Genomic DNA, 19763 nt, shown 5'->3' with positions numbered 1-19763 from the left:
CCTGGGGCCGGTTTTGTTCAACATTTTTATTAATGATCTGGATGATGGGATTAATTGCACCCTCATTAAGTTCGCAGATGACACTAAGCTGGGGGGAGAGGTAGATACACTCGAGGGTATGGATAGGGTCCAGAGTGACCTAGACAAATTAGAGGATTGGGTCCAAAGAAATCTGATGAGGTTCAACAAGGACAAGTGCAGAGTCCTGCACTTATGAAGGAAGAATCCCATGCACCACTACAGCCTGGGGACTGACTGGCTAAGCAGCAGTTCTGCAGAAAAGTGACCTGGGGATTACAGTGGACGAGAAGCTGGATATGAGTCAGCAGTGTGCCCTTGTTGCCAAGAAGGCCAATGGCATATTGGGCTGTATTCGTGGGAGCATTGCCAGCATATCGAGGGAAATGATTATTCCCCTCTACTCAGCACTGGTGAGGCCAGACCTGGAGTACTGCATCCAGTTTTAGTTCCTCCACTACAGAAGGGATGTGGACAAATTGGAGAGAGTCCAGCGGAGGGCAACAAAAATGATTAGGGGGCTGGGGCACATGACTTACGAGAAGAGGCTGAGGGAACTGGGGTTATTTAGTCTACAGAAGAGAAGAATGAGGGGAGATTTGATAGCAGCCTTCAACTACCTGAAGGGGGGTTCCAAAGAGGATGGAGCTCGGCTGTTCTCAGTGGTGGCAGATGACCGAACAAGGAGCAATGGTCTCAAGTTGCAGTGGGGGAGGTCTAGGTTGGATATTAGGAAACACTATTTCACTACGAGGGTGGTGAAGCACTGGAATGGGTTACCTAGCGAAGTGGTGGAATCTCCATCCTTAGAGGTTTTTAAGGCCCAGCTTGACAAAGCTCTGGCTGGGATGATTTAGTGGGTGTTGGTCCTGCTTTGAGCAGGGGATTGGATTAGATGACCTCCTGAAATCTCTTCCAACCCCAATATTCTATGATTCTATGATACTGTAATGCAACACTGAGTACAGGGCTTTGTGACAAAATGGAAAAGTTGCTTCATCAAGTTTCATATACTAAACAAGTTCCTTTCTCCTTGATATAAAGATGCAAGTAAAGTGTGCCATTAAGAGTATCTAGTATACATGCAAAGAAACAACTTTCAAGTTCTAGTCCAAGATTTAAAGAGGTGGGTGCTTCAAAGCAGGCTTCTTAGTCCATAATGAGGTGGCTTGAATTTTTGAAATGCTAAGTGTAACACCGACAGACCCCGGTCGCTGGCGGGCAGGATCGAACCTGGGACTCTGGAGCTAAATGCATGAGTCTCTACTGTGTGAGCTAAAAGCCACATGGCTCTTAGCTAAGGCTGTAGAGCAGATTCATTAATCTCTCTCTCAAAGTGGTCTCGGTGCTAGTAGATGGGGACAGAGCACCACACCCAGGAGGTGTGTGGGTTACATAAGCAGGGCCGGCTCTAACATTTTTGCTGCCCCAAGCAAAAAAAGAGTGCTGCCAAAACAACCCCCCCCCCCGAGCGCCACGCCACGCCGCCGAAACACAAACAACCCCCCCCCCCCCCGAGTGCCACGCCACGCCGCCGAAACACAAATAACCCACTCCCCCGAGTGCCGCCTGGCCGAAACAAAAACAACAACAACAACAAAACCCGAGCGCCCCCCGCCACCCCAAGATTGGCCGCCCCTTACAAGGTGCCGCCCCAGGCACGTGCTTGGTCAGCTGGTGCCTGGAGCCAGCCCTGTACATAAGCATTCAGTATTTCCCACTGAAGTCAATGGAAGCTGCTGAGTAGTCAACATTTTGGGGGGGGGGGGGGGGAAACAAACTTTGCAAGCACCATGTTTCTCATGAAGACTCTGACTATGCAAAAATTAAAGTTTTTACCTACAACTGTTTTGGAGTTATTTTGCCAGAAAAAAAATACCACAACCCGACAACTAAGGTTTGTTTTTGTTTTTTAAAAATCGTTCCACCTTCCCATCACTGCCTCACCCATAAGGAGAACCGGAGTATTTGTGGCACCTTAGAGACTAAGGCCTGGTCCACACTAACCCCCCACTTCGAACTAAGGTACGCAAATTCAGCTACGTTAATAACGTAGCTGAATTCGAAGTACCTTAGTTCGAACTTACCGCGGGTCCAGACGCGGCAGGCAGGCTCCCCCGTTGATGCCGCGTACTCCTCTCGCCGAGCTGGAGTACCGGCGTCGACGGCGAGCACTTCCGGGATCAATCCCAGAAGATCGATTGCTTACGGCCGGACCAGGAAGTAAGTGTAGACCTGCCCTAACAAATTTATTTGAGCATAAGCTTTCGTGGGCTACAGCCCACTTCATCGGATGCATAGAATGGAGCATATAGTAAGGAGATATATATACACATACAGAGAACATAAAATGTGGGAGTTGTCCTACCAACTCTAAGAGGCAAAGGGAACTCACTTGAATTTTCCAATGAAACACAACTTTGGACCAAGTGTAAATCATGGAAATTTAAGATTATGAGCAGATGAAAAGAGTAGCCTAGAATGGAAAGCCTTTCTCAACATTAAGCATTGCATTTGCTAATGACTAATCCTGTAAGAAGCTCAACATCTTATGGCAGTATCTGTAACTGGGTAAAATGTAGTGCAGGAAAATGTCTCTCCATTAGGAGGCAAAGAACAAAAGGTAACATCAATTCAACATGCGGAAAAGAAAATCATTTGTGAGGATGACAATAAGAAGATATTATTTTCCTTTTCTCTATAGAAATGCAGTAACACAGCCCCACCCCTTTCTGTGCTCAATCACTGACTATGGGTGAAGGTCCAGCATACCTCTCTCTGGGATAATTTCTGTTTATCAGCCTGTTTGACTTTGGGACTGTTAGCCAGCAGATGGCGCAGCTTCACATAGCTCTTCCATAGCTTTTGGTACCTGCAGGAAAAAATAGAATAAAAAATGCATCTAGGTCACATACTAGAAGTACACAACATGAGTGCCTCATCGGTTCATAAGATCAAACAATTAGCTCTCACTAACAAAGTGCAAAGAATCCCTACTACTTCACTCTAAAAAAGGTATCTCTGATGGGTCACATTTCAGTGGAGGGTATTGTGTAGGGTGACCAGATGTCCCGATTTTGGGGTCTTTTTCTTATATAGGCTCCTGTTACCCTTACTCCCACCCCCATCCCCCTGTCCCGATTTTTCACATTTGCTGTCTGGTCATCCTAGTATTGTGTGGCCTTGAGTCAAAGCCTTTTTCTAACTCATGTGAATGACTCCTCTTCTTGATATGAGATCCATATGTCACTTATAACAAGACTAAATGCAGCCCTTATATTGTGCACACACACACAAAAAAAAAATGTTTCAGTCAAAGCAGAAGGTAAAACTGCCCAATTTATGCACGGTATTTTTTTTTTAAATCATAGCAGAAGCAGACTCTCAACACAAAATCAAATTCTTTTAAAATGAAGCAAAGGAGGGATCAAAGTATTTGCTTTTGTGATCTATTTTCTTCTATGTTTTGTCTGCACAAATAGCACTAGTTTAGAGTGGTGCTTTAGTGTGAAGATTCCATATTACTGATGCTCCATCAAATGGAGCAGCAGCTATTTTACTGTTTCAGAATCCTCATAACTCCAGCACACACACCATCCCATTCCTTGCTTACTAGAGTCTGTTCATAGCTATTTCACTCCATCATTCTCCAGTGCATTTCCTCGGCCCTAGAGACTCCAGCGTCTGCTTGGTCTATAAAACAAATTGGAAACTGGAAATCTACAGGCTACTTCTACACTATTTTCTTTTCATTTCAGTAAAGGATTCCAGCACCAGAACAATTTTCAAAACAGATAATACATTTATCTGTCCAAAAAGAAAAATTAAATGACAAAAACAAATCATCCTGCCAAGTAAAACAAACCAACAAACCGAACATCCCAAACAGATTTTTTTTTACCCCGAAAAAGGAGAGGCAGAGACTCCTTGAAGTCCACTAGGGACTTTGCTATTGCTACCGATTTTGCATGGAAGGCACTCAGATACTACAGAATGAGCAGGAGAATAAGAAAAATAATAATAATAAAAAAGATTGATTTATAGTTCTTTTCACTTAGCTATATCAAAAACTTGGACAAGAAAAAAAACACACCAAATGGAACTTTTCTGAATACCTTAGTATTAGGTATTTCACACACAACATGAGATTTGTGAAGTCAACTTAGGCTCTGTCTATACTCCGAGCTAGGGGTATGATTGCCCTGCTCACGCACACATACTCACACTAGCTCTCATCGAGCTATAGCACAAGTATAAAGAGCAGTGGAGCTGAGGTAGCCCGGATAACAGCAGCAGAGGCACGGCTGATCCGGGACAAGGACATAGCCACCGGTTTTGTAACATTTCTACCAAGTGCATAATTTTATTATTGCATGAATTTGATGTGTTCGTTTTGAAAATCTAAAATTGATAAAGGAATATATACAGAACAGAATTAGACTTTAGAAGAGGAAAAAACAGCTACATTTCAGATTCTCTAGTTTAAAAAAACATAAGCTTTAAGGAAAATTTCTTACTGAGGGTCTCCAGCATAACTGAGTTGAGCAGGCCGTATCCCAAAGTGAACAATAATGGGAAAAGTAATCACATCAGGGTTGAACTGCTCACGGTCCAATTGATCAATACGAACTGAACTGGGTTTCTAGGAAGAAAATCAATACAGTTTATCTAATTAACAAGAGCGCTAGTGATATTTTATTGTATACATTATGACGTTGTCCAGGACCTGACAAATGAATGACATCATCATTCTGAGAAGCGGAGAAGACTTTCAACATATTGAAACGAATAAGAATATATATTTTAGTTATATATGTAGAAAACCATTAATATATAATAATATGTGGCACTTACAGGGCTGACCAATGTAAACTAATTGGTTGTCACAGCAACCCTGAAATACAGGTATTATCCTGATTTACAGCGGAGGGGGAATTGAGGTTTTGAGAGTTTCTGAGAATTTCACATGAATTGCTGAAGGCCAAACATTAAGTTGGTACCAGAGCCAGGATCGAATCCTGGTACTTCTGACTACTATTCCTGTATTTGGTTCACTAGACCAGTGGTTCTCAAAGCTGGTCTGCCGCTTGTTCAGGGAAAGCCCCTGGTGGGCCGGGCTGGTTTGTTTACCTGCCGCGCCCGCAGGTTCGGCCGATCGCAGCTCCCACTGGCTGCGGTTTGCTGCTCCAGGCCAATGGGTGTTGCGGGAAGCGGCGCGGGCCAAGGGATGTGCTGGCCGCCGCTTCTCGCAGGCCCATTGGCCTGGAGGGGCGAACCGCAGCCAGTGGGAGCCGCGATCGGCCGAACCTGCGGATGCGGCAGGTAAGCAAACCGGCCCGGCCCACCAGGGGCTTTCCCTGAACAAGCGGCAGACCAGCTTTGAGAACCACTGGATTAGACCATGTCACCTCTCTAATTTTAGACCCATCCAATCACACAGACTAAGTGGCATTAAAAATTGTAGCGTCACTCTTACAAAATGCTCTAAAGCCAATGTGTATAATGATCCATAAATGATCTGGAGAAAGGGGTAAACAGTGAGGTGGCAAAGTTTGCAGATGATACTAAACTACTCAAGATAGTTAAGACCAAAGCAGATTGTGAAGAACTTCAAAAAGATCTCACAAAACTAAGTGATTGGGCAGCAAAATGGCAAATGAAATTTAATGTGGATAAATGTAAAGTAATGCACATTGGAAAAAATAACCCCAACTATACATACAACATGATGGGGGCTAATTTAGCTACAACGAGTCAGGAAAAAGATCTTGGCGTCATCGTGGATAGTTCTCTAAAGATGTCCACGCAGTGTGCAGAGGCGGTCAAAAAAGCAAACAGGATGTTAGGAATCATTAAAAAGGGGATAGAGAATAAGACTGAGAATATATTATTGCCCTTATATAAATCCATGGTACGCCCACATCTCGAATACTGTGTACAGATGTGGTCTCCTCACCTCAAAAAAGATATTCTAGCATGAGAAAAGGTTCAGAAAAGAACAACTAAAATGATTAAGGGTTTAGAGAGGGTCCCATATGAGGAAAGATTAAAGAGGCTAGGACTCTTTAGTTTGGAAAAGAGAAGACTAAGGGGGGACATGATAGAGGTATATAAAATCATGAGTGATGTTGAGAAAGTGGATAAGGAAAAGTTATTTACTTATTCCCATAATACAAGAACTAGGGGTCACCAAATGAAATTAATAGGCAGCAGGTTTAAAACAAATAAAAGAAAGTTCTTCTTCACGCAGCGCACAGTCAACTTGTGGAACTCCTTACCTGAGGAGGTTGTGAAGGCTAGGACTATAACAATGTTTAAAAGGGGACTGGATAAATTCATGGTGGCTAAGTCCATAAATGGCTATTAGCCAGGATGGGTAAGAATGGTGTCCCTAGCCTCTGTTCGTCAGAGGATGGAGATGGATGGCAGGAGAGAGATCACTTGATCATTGCCTGTTAGGTTCACTCCCTCTGGGGCACCTGGCATTGGCCACTGTCGGTAGACAGATACTGGGCTAGATGTACCTTTGGTCTGACCCAGTACGGCCTTTCTTATGTTCTTATGTTCTTAGGAACGCAGTTTTGAATAATGAGGAATACTTTGTCCTTTTCGCACTTGAAAAAGATCTTTTAAAAGCAGAACTGTAGAAGGAAGTGATTTTCACTTCATCTCTAAAAATGGAGAACATGAGTAACTCCACATCATTGCAGTTGATGTGTCGTTTGTAGTGCTCTTTGTAGCATATGCAAAAACCTTAGCTAAAGTTCCACAGTTGAATCTCTCTGCACAAATATTTTCTCCATTATCTTGCAAGCTGTTTTATTATGTACCCAAACGATTTCCCACCTGGCAATTAGCTGTTTGGATGATGCTAAAGCTATCAAGTTCTCTGAAGTGTCTGAAAAGATACATTACTTAGAGTCGTCTTTATATTAAAACTGTCAATTTAGCAAAGAACTTCCACATAGAAAAGTTACCTTATTTCTTATGATGTTATTAGTTATGAATAGCTATTGCTATTACATAATTATATTATTTTTAAAGTGTGTTTATAACAAATCTTTCATTCCCAAAATAAGTGTTTTACAAACAGATACCAACTATATAAAGGGATCATTTCCCGCCCTGGTGAAATGCAGCCATTTCTGGAATTAAATGGTGAAAATGCTTGTCAGAGGACAGAATTACAATACCAGTCCAAGTGAAAATAAATGTTTATCAGCTATCCTTTTTACATGATAATGGAAAATGAAATATTTTACTTGACCATCAAAAAATTTAATTTTTAAAATTACTCCACCCTACAAACAGGTGAAGAAAGTTTTTTTTTTTTTTAATATACATAATAGTTTAGATGAAGAAGACTAAAGGAATTTAAATAAAAATGAAAACAGAGGGAGGATTTTTAGGAGTCTGATTACTGTTTCTGAAATAAGAAGTTAACAAGGACCTGAGATTAGAAGTCACTTTAAAAAAGAAATGGAATAAGTTTATCATCTTTTTGCTTTTTTATGATCTATGAAGGCAACTTTGAAAGGTTTTTATTTATTAAAGTAAGGTTTTTTTCTGATTCCCCTCAAGCATTAGAAACTCCGGTCTTTTCTACCCTGCTTTTCCTGGACGACATCTGAGAAACTGGTAGGATAAGGATATCATGGGTACTAAGGAAACTAAAACTGATTAATAGAATAAAAATCTCAAACTATCAGAAACATTTTGGCCAACCTTTTTGAATTTGGATGCCTACAGTTTAGACACCTAAGTCAAAGTGGCTTGCAGGGGCTCCCACTGAAGTCAATGGGAAATCAGCACCTTCTAAAAATCACACCACTTTTATTTAGGTACTTAAATATAGATGCTGAGGCCTAACTTGAGGCACCCAACTTTGAAAGAACATTGGCCTTGTGATTTGTTTCTGAATTAAACAAATGTTAACGAACACCTGATAAATAATTCTCACAAAGTAACTCTTTGCTAAAGACTCAAACCCCTTCTCTTTCAATTTCAGACTGGGAAAGATCCACATCCAACTCTCTGGTTTCTCAAGTAGACCTCCAGCAAAAATATGGGTGACCACACTTGATATTTATAGTATTTCTAAAGAAAAAAAACATCTGAGACCTTATTCATACAGTACATCATTAAGAAGCAAAGAGGACACAACCAAATTAGTCTTCTCCTTTCACAGTTATATTTCTTATGGATAGGGCCTGGTCTTTACTAGGAAATTAGATTGGTATAACTACATCACTCAGGGGTGTGAAAAATCCACACCCCTGAGAAACAGAGTTAAAGCGACCTAACCCACAGTGTAGACAGCGCTAAGTCAATGGGAGAATTCTCCTGTCGACCTAGCTACCACCTCACAAAGAGGTGGATTACCTCATCCTATGGAGAAGTCCTCCCTTTGGTGTAGGTAGTGTGTGCACTGAAGCACTACAGCAGCATAACTGGAGCAGTGTAGCTGCGCCATGACAGCATTTTACACATAGACAAACCCCAATACTATGAGATCATTTAATGACCACAAGTGATCATGGACTTGGTTTTAACATCTCATCCAACACATAGAACCTCCAGCAACATCGTACTACGCTGAAGCATACAGAGATGTTGATTCATTACTGATTGACAGGAAAGAGGTGCTATTTTTCCCATCCAAATATTGATCAAGCCAGACATTTGTGTATCTTAAAAAATCTGATGACATTGCAGGTGTATAAAATATGCATTTATGTTTGCTGGAAGAGAAGCAGGATTTGTAAACGAAAGCTTAAAGTATTACATATTGGATTAAAATTTATGGATTAGTTTTTCCAAACCAAATTTGAGAAACTAAGAAAATGACATGAATATATTAAATTGTTTAAAATAATGCTGGTCTATTGTTACTTCTTTAAAGTCTAAATCTAAATCTAAAATTATGCCTATCAAAATATTTCTCCTCTCCATATACCATATTTATTCTTCAAATTTTAAAATAATCAAGTTTTTCTCTATCTTTTTATTTGCTCCCAGCAGGAATTCTTATTTCACAAATGATATAGTGAAGAAAAACAGCAAAATAAATGTTTACTTTTTTATCTTTACAGTGTTTTTACTTTGCTGTATTAAGTTGAGAAAAACTGAATTTAAGAGATGTCATTTTCTAATGCATTGTTTCATATGGTCTTCACAATAATGTTGTATCTGCTGATCAAATAGGGGATAAAATGCATGGAAGATACTCTCATACTCCATTTCTCACTTACTTTTACACTCAGAGGATGTAGTAATCATTTAAAAAATCCACATACTAAGAAAAAAAAAATTGACACAACCTTCTTAAAAGAAACAAAGGGCATTAATGATCTCTTCCCTTCATGGTATTGTAATACAACAATAACATTTTAAGGCATAGGAAATTGCCTTTATGTTTTTGTATTCCCATACCAACACCCGCACACATATTCATCCCATAAAGTTTCCTTCCAGAATGTCAAGACTGCATAGGTAAGTACTCAAATGGCAGGAGATACCAAAGTTTATGTTACAAATGCAAACTCATTCCCCTTAATTACATGAGTACATACTATTTCTTAAATGATACATTAGTAGCGTATATTTTTTCTACCAGTTTACATATAACTAGAGCTTCTGTTTTTTGTGTTTATTAATTTCATTTTCTGGTGATTATTTAAAAAAAAATTAGTTTTACATAGATATCCACAAAATGGGGGTTTTCATGGCTCTTTGTATATACAAATATGTATATAATATACATTACTCACTTCAGTAGGGTGTACTCTAATCTGTAATTGCTTTGTAATGTTTCCCCATGCGGTTTAATGTAGCATGGTTTCAAACAGCACTAGGTTCAGCACACTAGAGAACCTTTAGTGTGCACCAACAAGGTCTGCATGGATCAATTAATGCGCAACACATTTGTGCGCTTTAGAAACCACACCCCCATAATCTGCGTTACTGCTCTGTGTAGACAAGACCTCAGATATAATTTCTGGTGTTTTTCCAGTTTGTACTGAATAAACATCAGATTCTTTTTCTTTTTTTGGGGGGTGTGTGTGTTTTATCTGTGTTTCTTGGTTAAAAATGGAAATCAAAAGCCTTGCATACAACAAGAAGGAATAGATTTTCAGCTAGTTCAAATCAGCATAGCTCTACTGAGTCAATGAAGCTATCCCAATTTACACCAATTGGGAATCTGAGCTATAATGACCTCTATTATTGTATATTACTCTTGTGTGTCAGAGTCTGTGACATTTACTATAGGCAGCACTACTGTTAAGGCTGCCTAATACTTTCTGTTAGAAGATCCTGTTTACAATTGCTTATAACTTTGCCAAAATTTAACCATTTGGGCTGAAATTTTCCATGCTGAGAGTCTGCCACAGACTGATTTTTCTTTTTCTTTCTTTTTTTTTGGAAAGTGTCAGCAAGAACAGTTCACCTAGAACGAGGTTAAGGAAAATACACTGTTCTGCCCAGATTAAAAATATCCTTACAGTTTACTTTACTGAGAAACTCTAATACCTCCATACTTTGAAACAGGAACTTGAAATCTGGCAAGAAAGTTATGCTGGCTACATCAGAGATATGCTTTTTTAATACACAGAATGGACGGTGTTCTGGAAATGATGCAGGTTTTTGTAGTAAAGGAGGCTGTTGTCTGTAAGACCCTGCCTCATTTGTTGCAGAAGTTGATAGGAGAAAGAGGCAAAGCATTTCCATAAGAAAAAGAGTGGTCTTGTGATTAAAGAAGTTAAATGCCACCCTAGATAATCAGACTCTAATCCTGTCTCCGCCACTGAATTCTATGTGATGTTGAGCCGGTCATTTAAACCAACTTTTCAAAGGTGCCATTAACTGTGTGTTCTTCATTTTCTGGGTGCCCAACTGACACATGTGGGGTCAAATTTACAGAAGGGCTGAGCATTCACAGCAGCAACTGAAGTTGATTAAAACTTTGCTTTCAATGTATAAAGTGATATTAAAAAAAACGAGTACTCTGAAAATACCAGGCCATATGTGTTTCAAGTTGGATACTCAAAATTAGTAGACACTTGATAATTTTGGCATTACTATCTCCTTGCCTCAGATCTCCACGTGTGAAATAGGGATGATAACACCACCTAATATCACAAAGATGTTCTGAAAATAAAGTCATTACTGTCAGTGAAGCACTCAATAAGAAAATTAACAATTCTGTATTCAGTGCAGAGTTGATTGGTGTACATTAAATAAGGCCACACACTGATTAAGGAAGATAAAAGGAATTATTGAATAACTACCCAACCTCAGAATGAAGCAGGGGTGCTCTAGATAAATAGTATGTGATCATGTAGTTAAAGATTATCATAATACAAATGCACAAGGGGACCAAATTAGGGTTGCACATGCTTAAAACATTGCAATTTCAATGTATACATTGATATGTTGTTAGTCTGTAAACCTGCTCTTGCACATCTGCCAAAGAATAGGGCAGCAAGTGTGAACTTCGTCCAGGCGCTGGATCAAGTGAATTCACTCCCAGAGATCTATAATATTTTGCATCCCCAATTCTCTTACATTCGGCATACTTTCAATACAGTTACTCCAAGAGCACTGACATCAAAGGATTCTTGTTCATCCCTCTGGATTCCTTCTCCCTTTCCAATTTAGCCTACGCCGAACTCATTGAACCATAATCATAGTGCATGCATGGTTTATTTATAAATCAAAAATGTTTGCAGTACCATGCCAGGACTGGTAACAATCATTCCTTTGCACTCTTCTGCATATTTCTGCCATTCCAGCTCTTCCCACTGAAGCATATTGGCAATCTCCTCCTCCGGGACTAAAGGTTTGTTGCATCGTAACAAGTAGAGTAGGATCTGATGCATTGACAGCACTTCTTTCCCTCCATCTTAAAAACAGATTAAAAACATTTATTAAAAATATCCCTCCCTTCAAAGCGTTATTAAAGGAAAATAATGCAGAAGTAGTAAAATGTTCAAATGGGTTAAACAAAGCGCAAACTGCTCAAACAATTAACTAATAGGAACACAAACATTTTATTGATGAATAATGCACGTGCATAAGCACCTCAATTTGCTCAACTAGAAACAATAACATTAATGGTAGAAAGAATAATAGCTTAAATCTTTTTGAAAGCCTCAAGTTAACTTAGTTGGCCGAATAGCTTTAAAATCTGCATGTAGAACCATAAGTTATATAGTCCAGTTACATTCTGCCTTTTTACATTTTATCATTTCCTTTTACAACAATAGTTTTAAACTGTTTAGACATTATGTGGCTTTCTGGAGGAACATTCAAGAATTTTATGGGACGTTTATGGATGCGTGCAATAAGTTATCCTGGCATTACGGACTAATATTCAGTGTTTATGTGCTGCAACTGCAGTAATGAAGACTAAAGAGTAGCCTGGGCTCATGCTGAGTTACTGTCTCTGGATGAACCAAGTACATGTTAAAACTACTAACTACTTCTGAGAAGTGAAGAAATGTGCATTGCCAAGACCGCGTTTTGTGACAAGAGAAAGTATAAAAAGCACCCTGACTTGGACTAAGCAGTCAATCATGACCATGAGGACCACAAAAGTGAGATTAATTCATAATGGTCCTGTCAGGCATTTTATTGAGGCGCTATCCACCACTCAAATTCTACATGTAAACTTGCTTGTGGAGGAAATGTTTGGATAGAAGATGATGCATGCTACTAAGATTCCTTCAGATACGAGACTCTCAAATCCTTTCCTTAAACAAAAAGAGTTTAATCTGTAAATATGGCGACGTCATTAAGTGAAAGGATTCATCATTACAAAGAAGCAGAAAATTTCAGTCCACTTCCCTTCATAAGCTGGTCTGTTCTGGTCAAGTCACAATATGCTATTTGAAAAATGCATAGAGTCTTGTGCAAGGAGATGAGCAGAAACGAAGGTCTAAAAATATTATGATGAAAATGCTATAGCACAAAGACTGAAGTAATAGTCTGAGAATCATATGGAAAGTCTTCCTGAATCACCAGGTCAGGGTGGTACAGTTAAAACCTCCAACCAATATAAACAAATAGGCAAGTGATTCTCCAATTCCAACAGGGTTAGATTGATGGAGTAAAGAAAATACTAGAACTGTGGAAGATCAGGAACATGACCTACGCGAGCAATTTTCTAGAAGACTTTCTTCAGTAGAATTAACCTTGTTCTAAATTCCAGTATAAAACCTACAACTGGGAAACATACCCAAACTCCCTTTGTAATGATAAACTATTCTTAAGAGCTACAGAAGCAGATAGAATAAGCTACACTGGCAGCCTAAAACGCAAAAACAACTTCTTAATTTGAAAATATTCCCACCCAACTGACCTCACCTGGCAACAACTAATTTATTTAATTTGGCAAGAGGTAGCCCCTGAGCAGCAGCATCTAGGATATGTACACCAAATTGCTTACTTGAACAAATATGGGGCTCAAGAAGTTACAAGAGGAGAGTCTATGCTGTGGTCTAAGCCAAAGATGATGGTACTGGACCCAGTTCTGAAATCTGGCCTCTTTTAGGCTTTTCCAGTGTTCATGGTCAAAATAATACATGTTTATGGACTCCCCCCTCCACTGACCATGGATCCCAAAGAAAATCAGCTACTCCATAATGTGTGTTTCCCTGACATTCTGAAAAATTAGGTACAGTAGATTACCGCTCTTCATCTCTGAGGCCTATGGCACTGAGCAAATATGAATTGATTAGCTCAATGTTCTGAGCCACACAATGCCTGCCAGCTCAGCCAGCTCGTGCAGATATTGTGAAAGTTAGAGACTATATCTCTTTACCTCTGTTTGAAAGACATAAGACAAGAAAATGGGAGGGGGAAGGGAAATCAAACAACTCATCCCTATATCTCTAAGAAGGCAGTGGATGAATGTGTGGGGATATATTGCACCAATATCTTCAAAGAAGAACTATAGATAAATAATATTCGGCAAATATACTCAGGTCGATGGATTCTCATTCTGTAGAGATTAAGAAGCTCCAGGTATGTTTCTCAGAAAAAATAATAATATAAACTCACAATCAGAAAAGGATAAGATGCCTCACAATGTGGAAATACCAGTTAAGAGATACACCCCAAAAACAAACAACCAAACCTAGCGGGGTAGAACTAGACAACTTCTAACCTAGAAATAGGTCAAATCTATTTTCATTTTGTACTGAGATCAAGTGATGACCCAGAGCCACATGTGGCCAATTTTGCAAATCGCCTGAACAGAACTGAAGTGATGTTTGCCACCAAACATCATACATTTGCTTCTGACTGAATACAATTTAAGATGCAGGCCTGCTAAGGAACAGCCGTGATAGACGCAGTCAGACAGCTTTTAATATCCTGACTGCAGAGGCAAGCCAAACCATTTTTGAAGCTGGTTTAGCTACAACTACATTTACAATTTCAAATATGGTTCAAATCTCAGTGTAGACAGGGTCTTAGACATGATTCTCCTCAAGACAGATTGTTTCATGCCACATCTGCACCCTTAGTCAAAAAGCTGGAGGTACATTCTTAGAGATTATTATCTGGAATACATTAAGACCAAAAGCCATTCTACTTTATCCCATGGTACTTACAATAAGGTGGATCAGTCACTAAAGCCCTGAAGCTCACTTGTTCAGCAAGCTGAAATCATTGCTACTAAAAATAAACCCTTCTGCTAGAAGTGTCAGTGACTGTGAGAAGTGCTTCAAATGGAGATTTTTTGGGGGACAATAATAATAATGTGACACCAGAAGCAGTCTAGAGGGACATATTAAATGCAAGATGGCCCTTAGTCCTGTATTCTGGGGGAAGAACAGGAGAGGAGTTTACTTTCCACAAGGTCACAGAAACCCGAAATGGCAAATAAACTGAGTGCTGATGTCTGTATCCAAGACTGAGGCAAAAAATAGAAAGGAAAGCAAAAGTTTTTGAATGAGGCAAGCAAAAGGACCCACCAGGGCCTATTCACACTAGCCTGAAAAGCTTTTCCACTTGAATGGTACGTGTTCTTGTAAACTCCTTCTGCGGAGTTGGAGAGCTTGAGACACTTAAGTACCTCTTCCATCTCATGAGTCGTGCTGAAATAAGTGCCAGGTTGGGATGGAAAGAGATGTCCTGGTTCTGAGTGACCCAGCCATGACTAGGCTGTAACTTTATGGGATCAGGTAACTATTATCTCCAGGAGGAGAAGAAACCAGTTGTCTTTGCACCACTAAGGATCAATTAAACTTTTGTCATTTGAAGGATTAGTGGTTAAATGTATGTGAACACCTTTTCCTAAAGGATGGAGAAGTACTGTACCTGTGGTCTATACCCCTCTCCTCCTCCACACAGCTACCAGTAACCCTTGTTTAGGAGGTAAAGCCAACTTTACGTGACATTAGGTCTCTGAACAGCCAAAATAAATAGAGGACCGCCTCATATCAAGAATATTTCTGTGGAAATTATTCTCCTGGAAGAACCAGAGGTAGATCTCCAGCTAGTATGTATTTTCGTAGCTCCACTGAAGTTATGAAAATGTATACCAATTGAGGATCTTCCCCCAGATATTGTGGGTGTGGGAAACCTCTAAGTAGGCTTTTCATACAAGAGTAGACACAGTCCTTTCTGCACCAAAGACTGTTCCTTGGCCTGAGGGTTGGATTAAACCAAGTCAGACTGGTGTTGGCTTTTTCCTCTGGTGATTCACTTCTTAATGCTCCAGAATCCCAGCTTCCATTAAAAAAAAAAAAAAAAAACAAGTCTCTAGCTCTTTTGACTGCAAATAAAACTTTCACATTGTGGACCAAGTGCAAACCAAAGCAGTGATTCTGCCTGAACCTTCAGTCTATGTGAAGAAATAGCTATGAGGCCCATATAAATGGTTCTTCCTTGTTTGAAGAGATGCATAGGAGTTTGGAAGTCTAATTTTCATCCAACCACATGATATAAACTTACCCGGAAGAAACCTCACAAACCGTGGCATGAAATGAAATCTTGGACAACAAGAATTGTTTTCAAATGAAGGACCTTAAATAAGAAAATTAACAGAAAAAGAATTAAGTCTCTGAAAACATATTTGCAGAAACAAAGGGTAAAGTCTTGGCTCTACTGAAATCAATGGAAGTTTTGCTATTGACTTCAACAGGGCCACAATTTCACCCAGAATATCTAAGTCTTCAGTGAAATTATCAAAACACAGCACAGTAAAATGGGAAGTAGAGATAATGTACTCTTTGGTCCACTGTATAACAGAAATGTCCATGTGGGCAGGAAGAAAAAATTCTGCTTATATAATCAATGCATTAAAAAAAAAAAGTTCTAAAGAACACAGGAATAAAGAATTTGCTTTTGTTTTGATTTTGTCTTGTTCGTTCCAATTAGTTCGTTCCAATAATAGTACTTATCTTTATACATACTAAGGAGAAAAAAAAATGTTCTATGTTATTGTTTCTTTCTCCTTTCCAATGATATTAGTTAAGGCTTCATGTGAAAAGGAAAGCCCAAAATGGTATGTGATTTACAATTTTAAAAAGTAAAGAAGAGTACAATCAAAGCCAGTAATACTTAATCCAAAAACCAGATCATGCAATATATTCAATAACTAACCAAAGGAAGCATACACAAAATATTAAAGTTATATGCATCTCTGTGTTACAGCAAGTATTAAATAAATCTTCATAGGAAAACCCAAGCACCAAAAGAAATTTACATATTTTAAAGTGAAGTTCTTCTGAAATTTCTCTTGTTTTAGACTGAGCAAAAGTTTTAACTCTGAAATTTTGTTGTGTCACAGTCTTAAAATGTATGTATTTTTCCACCTATCCTGGTAAAATTTTCAGCTATAATGACAGCTCAGTAAGCATAGGAATACTATGTGGCTGTCTATGTGACACTATTTTGTAGTTTCATTGTACTACAGGACAAATTACTTTAGTCTGTGAGCTTGTCAGGGCAAAGACAGCATTCTTTTTGACACCCTGACAACAAAGCCTCACAAACACATTATTGTGCAATATAAATAATATAATGAACAGCTCATTTAAAACAAAAATCATGTAGGAGTAATTAAGGAAGTGTTAAATGTCTTATCCAAGAGACCTGGATGACAACTCTGAGCATTGTTAGTTTCTATATACCCACTATAACGAACCCTTATAAACTGTTTGCTCTTGGTAAAAGCAAACCGGAAACTTATCCATACTATTAAAAATTGAAAACATTCAATTTTGTTACTTCAAGTTCTCCTTTTTAAACCAAAGCATGTTTTAAAACCTAGGCATAATTACTGAATTCGTAAATAACATTTAATATTTCTGTGTGTGTATATTTTTAACTGTACAGTTACCTATAAGATTCCAGTCATAGAGTTCCAAAATATCTCTGAATAGATACAAAGAGAATAATTCAAGTCCTCTCACACAAAAATTCTGGAAAAGAAAAAGGCCAGAATATCATTATTCAAATATTTCAACACATAAATAATACAATTTGGAGATGATACTGCTCAATGATTAGTAAATCTTTAGGCGTATGACTGTCTGTTATTCATTTAAGCATCACTTAGCATTTGAGGCCTCTTCTGAAAGCATGTTAACGCATATTAAGGGTTCTTTATTAAAGGCCCAAATTCACACTGGAGACAGATACTATGAGCTCAGAACTGCAAGATAATTTACTATGCACCAAAAGCCTTTCACCTGAATAAGTTAAAGAGATGATATATTTATTACAAACACCTCTCTCATAATTCCCCACTCCTGCATCTTCTTGCTAAAAAGCTTATAAATCATCATTTGTGATCTCACCGCCACACCCTAAGCAACAAATAAGTACATCACAAATTGAGGATTACGATCTTAAGAGCAGAGAAATTCCTCAGCTCAACTGGGGAAGAAGCCACTCTAGTTTTCAGCCACAAATGAGGAAACTGTGTCTTAAAAACACTATTTTAGGTCAATATAAATTATATAAAATAACAGCTCAAGTCAATATAAATTGTAAGCATATGAAGCCAACCAAAAATTCCAAACCCAACAAAATCTCTTTGGCAAGGCTGCCTTGTTAAGCAGGGTTTGCAAGCAGTGCCCTAGGCACAGGCAATCGACTAGGACTCCACAAAGACAAGATCCCTATTTTGATTGCTGTCCTTTTATTACTTTAAATCAAGATTTGGAGACAGCACTGTAGATTCAGTATCAGGAAGTTAATCACACTGAGTTCCACATTAATCGTGTTTTGGAATTTTCGGCCTCTTGCATATATTTAGATAAATCTACTGCTGAGTGACAGAAAAAAGAAAGATAACTAAGAAAAAATATGTAAATATAGGGGACTAAACTAAACATTGATCCTATCTTAGTAGTTAGTGTGCAGGGTAAATCTACACCTAGACATGACGTTCCATTGCAGCAATTTATTCCACAAATTTTGCTTTATCAAAGACTGTCTTAATACAAACCACATTATAAACTGGAATTGCTTTGCTTGTTTTTATAGGGATTTTGTTTTGTTTTGCATCCGTTTAGATTAAAAGACAGCCCTGTTCTAGTGACCAGAGCTCAGGGCTGGGAGTCAAAAAAGTCAAATACTAGTCTTAGGGCTAGTCTACACTGGCAACGTTAAAGCACTCCTGCCGTGGCAGCATTTTAACGTGGCTTGTGTAGTCGCGGCAGAGCTGGGAGGGAGCTCTCCCAGCGCTCTAAAAAATCCACCTCCACGAGGGGCGCGGCTCCCAGCACTGGTGCACTGTCTACACTGGCCCTTTACAGCGCTGCAACTTGCTGTGCTCAGGGGGGTGTTTTTTCAGACCCCTGAGCGAGAAAGTTGCAGCGCTGTAAAGTGCCAGTGTAGACAAGCCCTTAGTTCCACCACCGATTTACATGGCAAACCACCACCTTATTATGCCTCAGTTTCCCCATTTGTAATGTAGGCACAGATACCTTATTTCACAGGCATATTGTCTGAAATATATTTGTACAGATCTTTGAAAAGTTCAAAGAGGTATGGATAAAGCTGAGTATTCTTAATTTTATTTTCAATATATAGTGTTCTAGATATATGCATAAAGCTTTATGTAGAAATCATAGGTTTCCATTCAGCTGTACATTCAGAGAGTGCATGAGGCTAAATGCTACAGAGTTAATCCTTTAAACATATCAACAATTCATAACCTAAACTGATCTCTTGACTAATTATCGCCCTTACCTCAGGCATCATCTCTTCAATGAAATGAATTGTATAGTCAATGTTAAATCTGATTACTTTACAGAGAGGAATCTGGAAGGAAAACAGAACAGAGGTTCAGTTTGAAAGGACATATGGCGCTGACTGCATCACTCATACAATTATGTTTCCTAAGAATTTCCATCTGATGAAAAGGGCACTTAGTAAAACTGTTGCCTCAGTGAGTTCACATAAAGTTTGGGGCAGGAGGGAGAGAGAGAAATAGATGACTATAATAACTCCACTTGAGAAATAACATAGGACTGACAGGAATCATTGGTCAAACAATGCCATCTACTGGAGATTATGTTTTGTTCAGCAAAAGCAAAATTCAGTAAACTAACAGATCTCTCTTCTCCCATTTTGAAAATGTTATACTTGTAGATGAATTTATTGTGCATGGTAGAGGGTGCCAGACTGGTCTAGCAACCTAGAGGCAAAGTGTTTTTAGCCCACTACTAATTCTATTAGCCATATTGTTTTAACTCATCTTTATATAATGGGAGCATGACACAGGG

The 19763-nt window shown here is 38.9% G+C and overlaps 1 protein-coding gene across 1 annotated transcript in view; it reads right to left on the bottom strand.

Annotated features, from left to right (window-relative positions):
* Nucleotides 1–19763, bottom strand: part of DROSHA (drosha ribonuclease III) — a 114305-nt gene that overhangs the window by 65764 nt on the left and 28778 nt on the right. The window contains exons 10-15 of the mRNA XM_065397727.1: nucleotides 19228–19299; nucleotides 17369–17450; nucleotides 15979–16050; nucleotides 11751–11920; nucleotides 4536–4660; nucleotides 2791–2890 (exon numbers count right to left, since the gene is read on the bottom strand). Of these exons, the coding sequence (XP_065253799.1) occupies nucleotides 2791–2890; nucleotides 4536–4660; nucleotides 11751–11920; nucleotides 15979–16050; nucleotides 17369–17450; nucleotides 19228–19299 (621 nt within the window). The remainder of the gene's footprint in view (nucleotides 1–2790; nucleotides 2891–4535; nucleotides 4661–11750; nucleotides 11921–15978; nucleotides 16051–17368; nucleotides 17451–19227; nucleotides 19300–19763) is intronic.

Source organism: Emys orbicularis, chromosome 2, assembly GCF_028017835.1.
Source record: "Emys orbicularis isolate rEmyOrb1 chromosome 2, rEmyOrb1.hap1, whole genome shotgun sequence".
NCBI classification, from domain to species: Eukaryota; Metazoa; Chordata; order Testudines; family Emydidae; genus Emys; species Emys orbicularis.
This window is presented reverse-complemented; position numbering and strand designations above follow the sequence as displayed.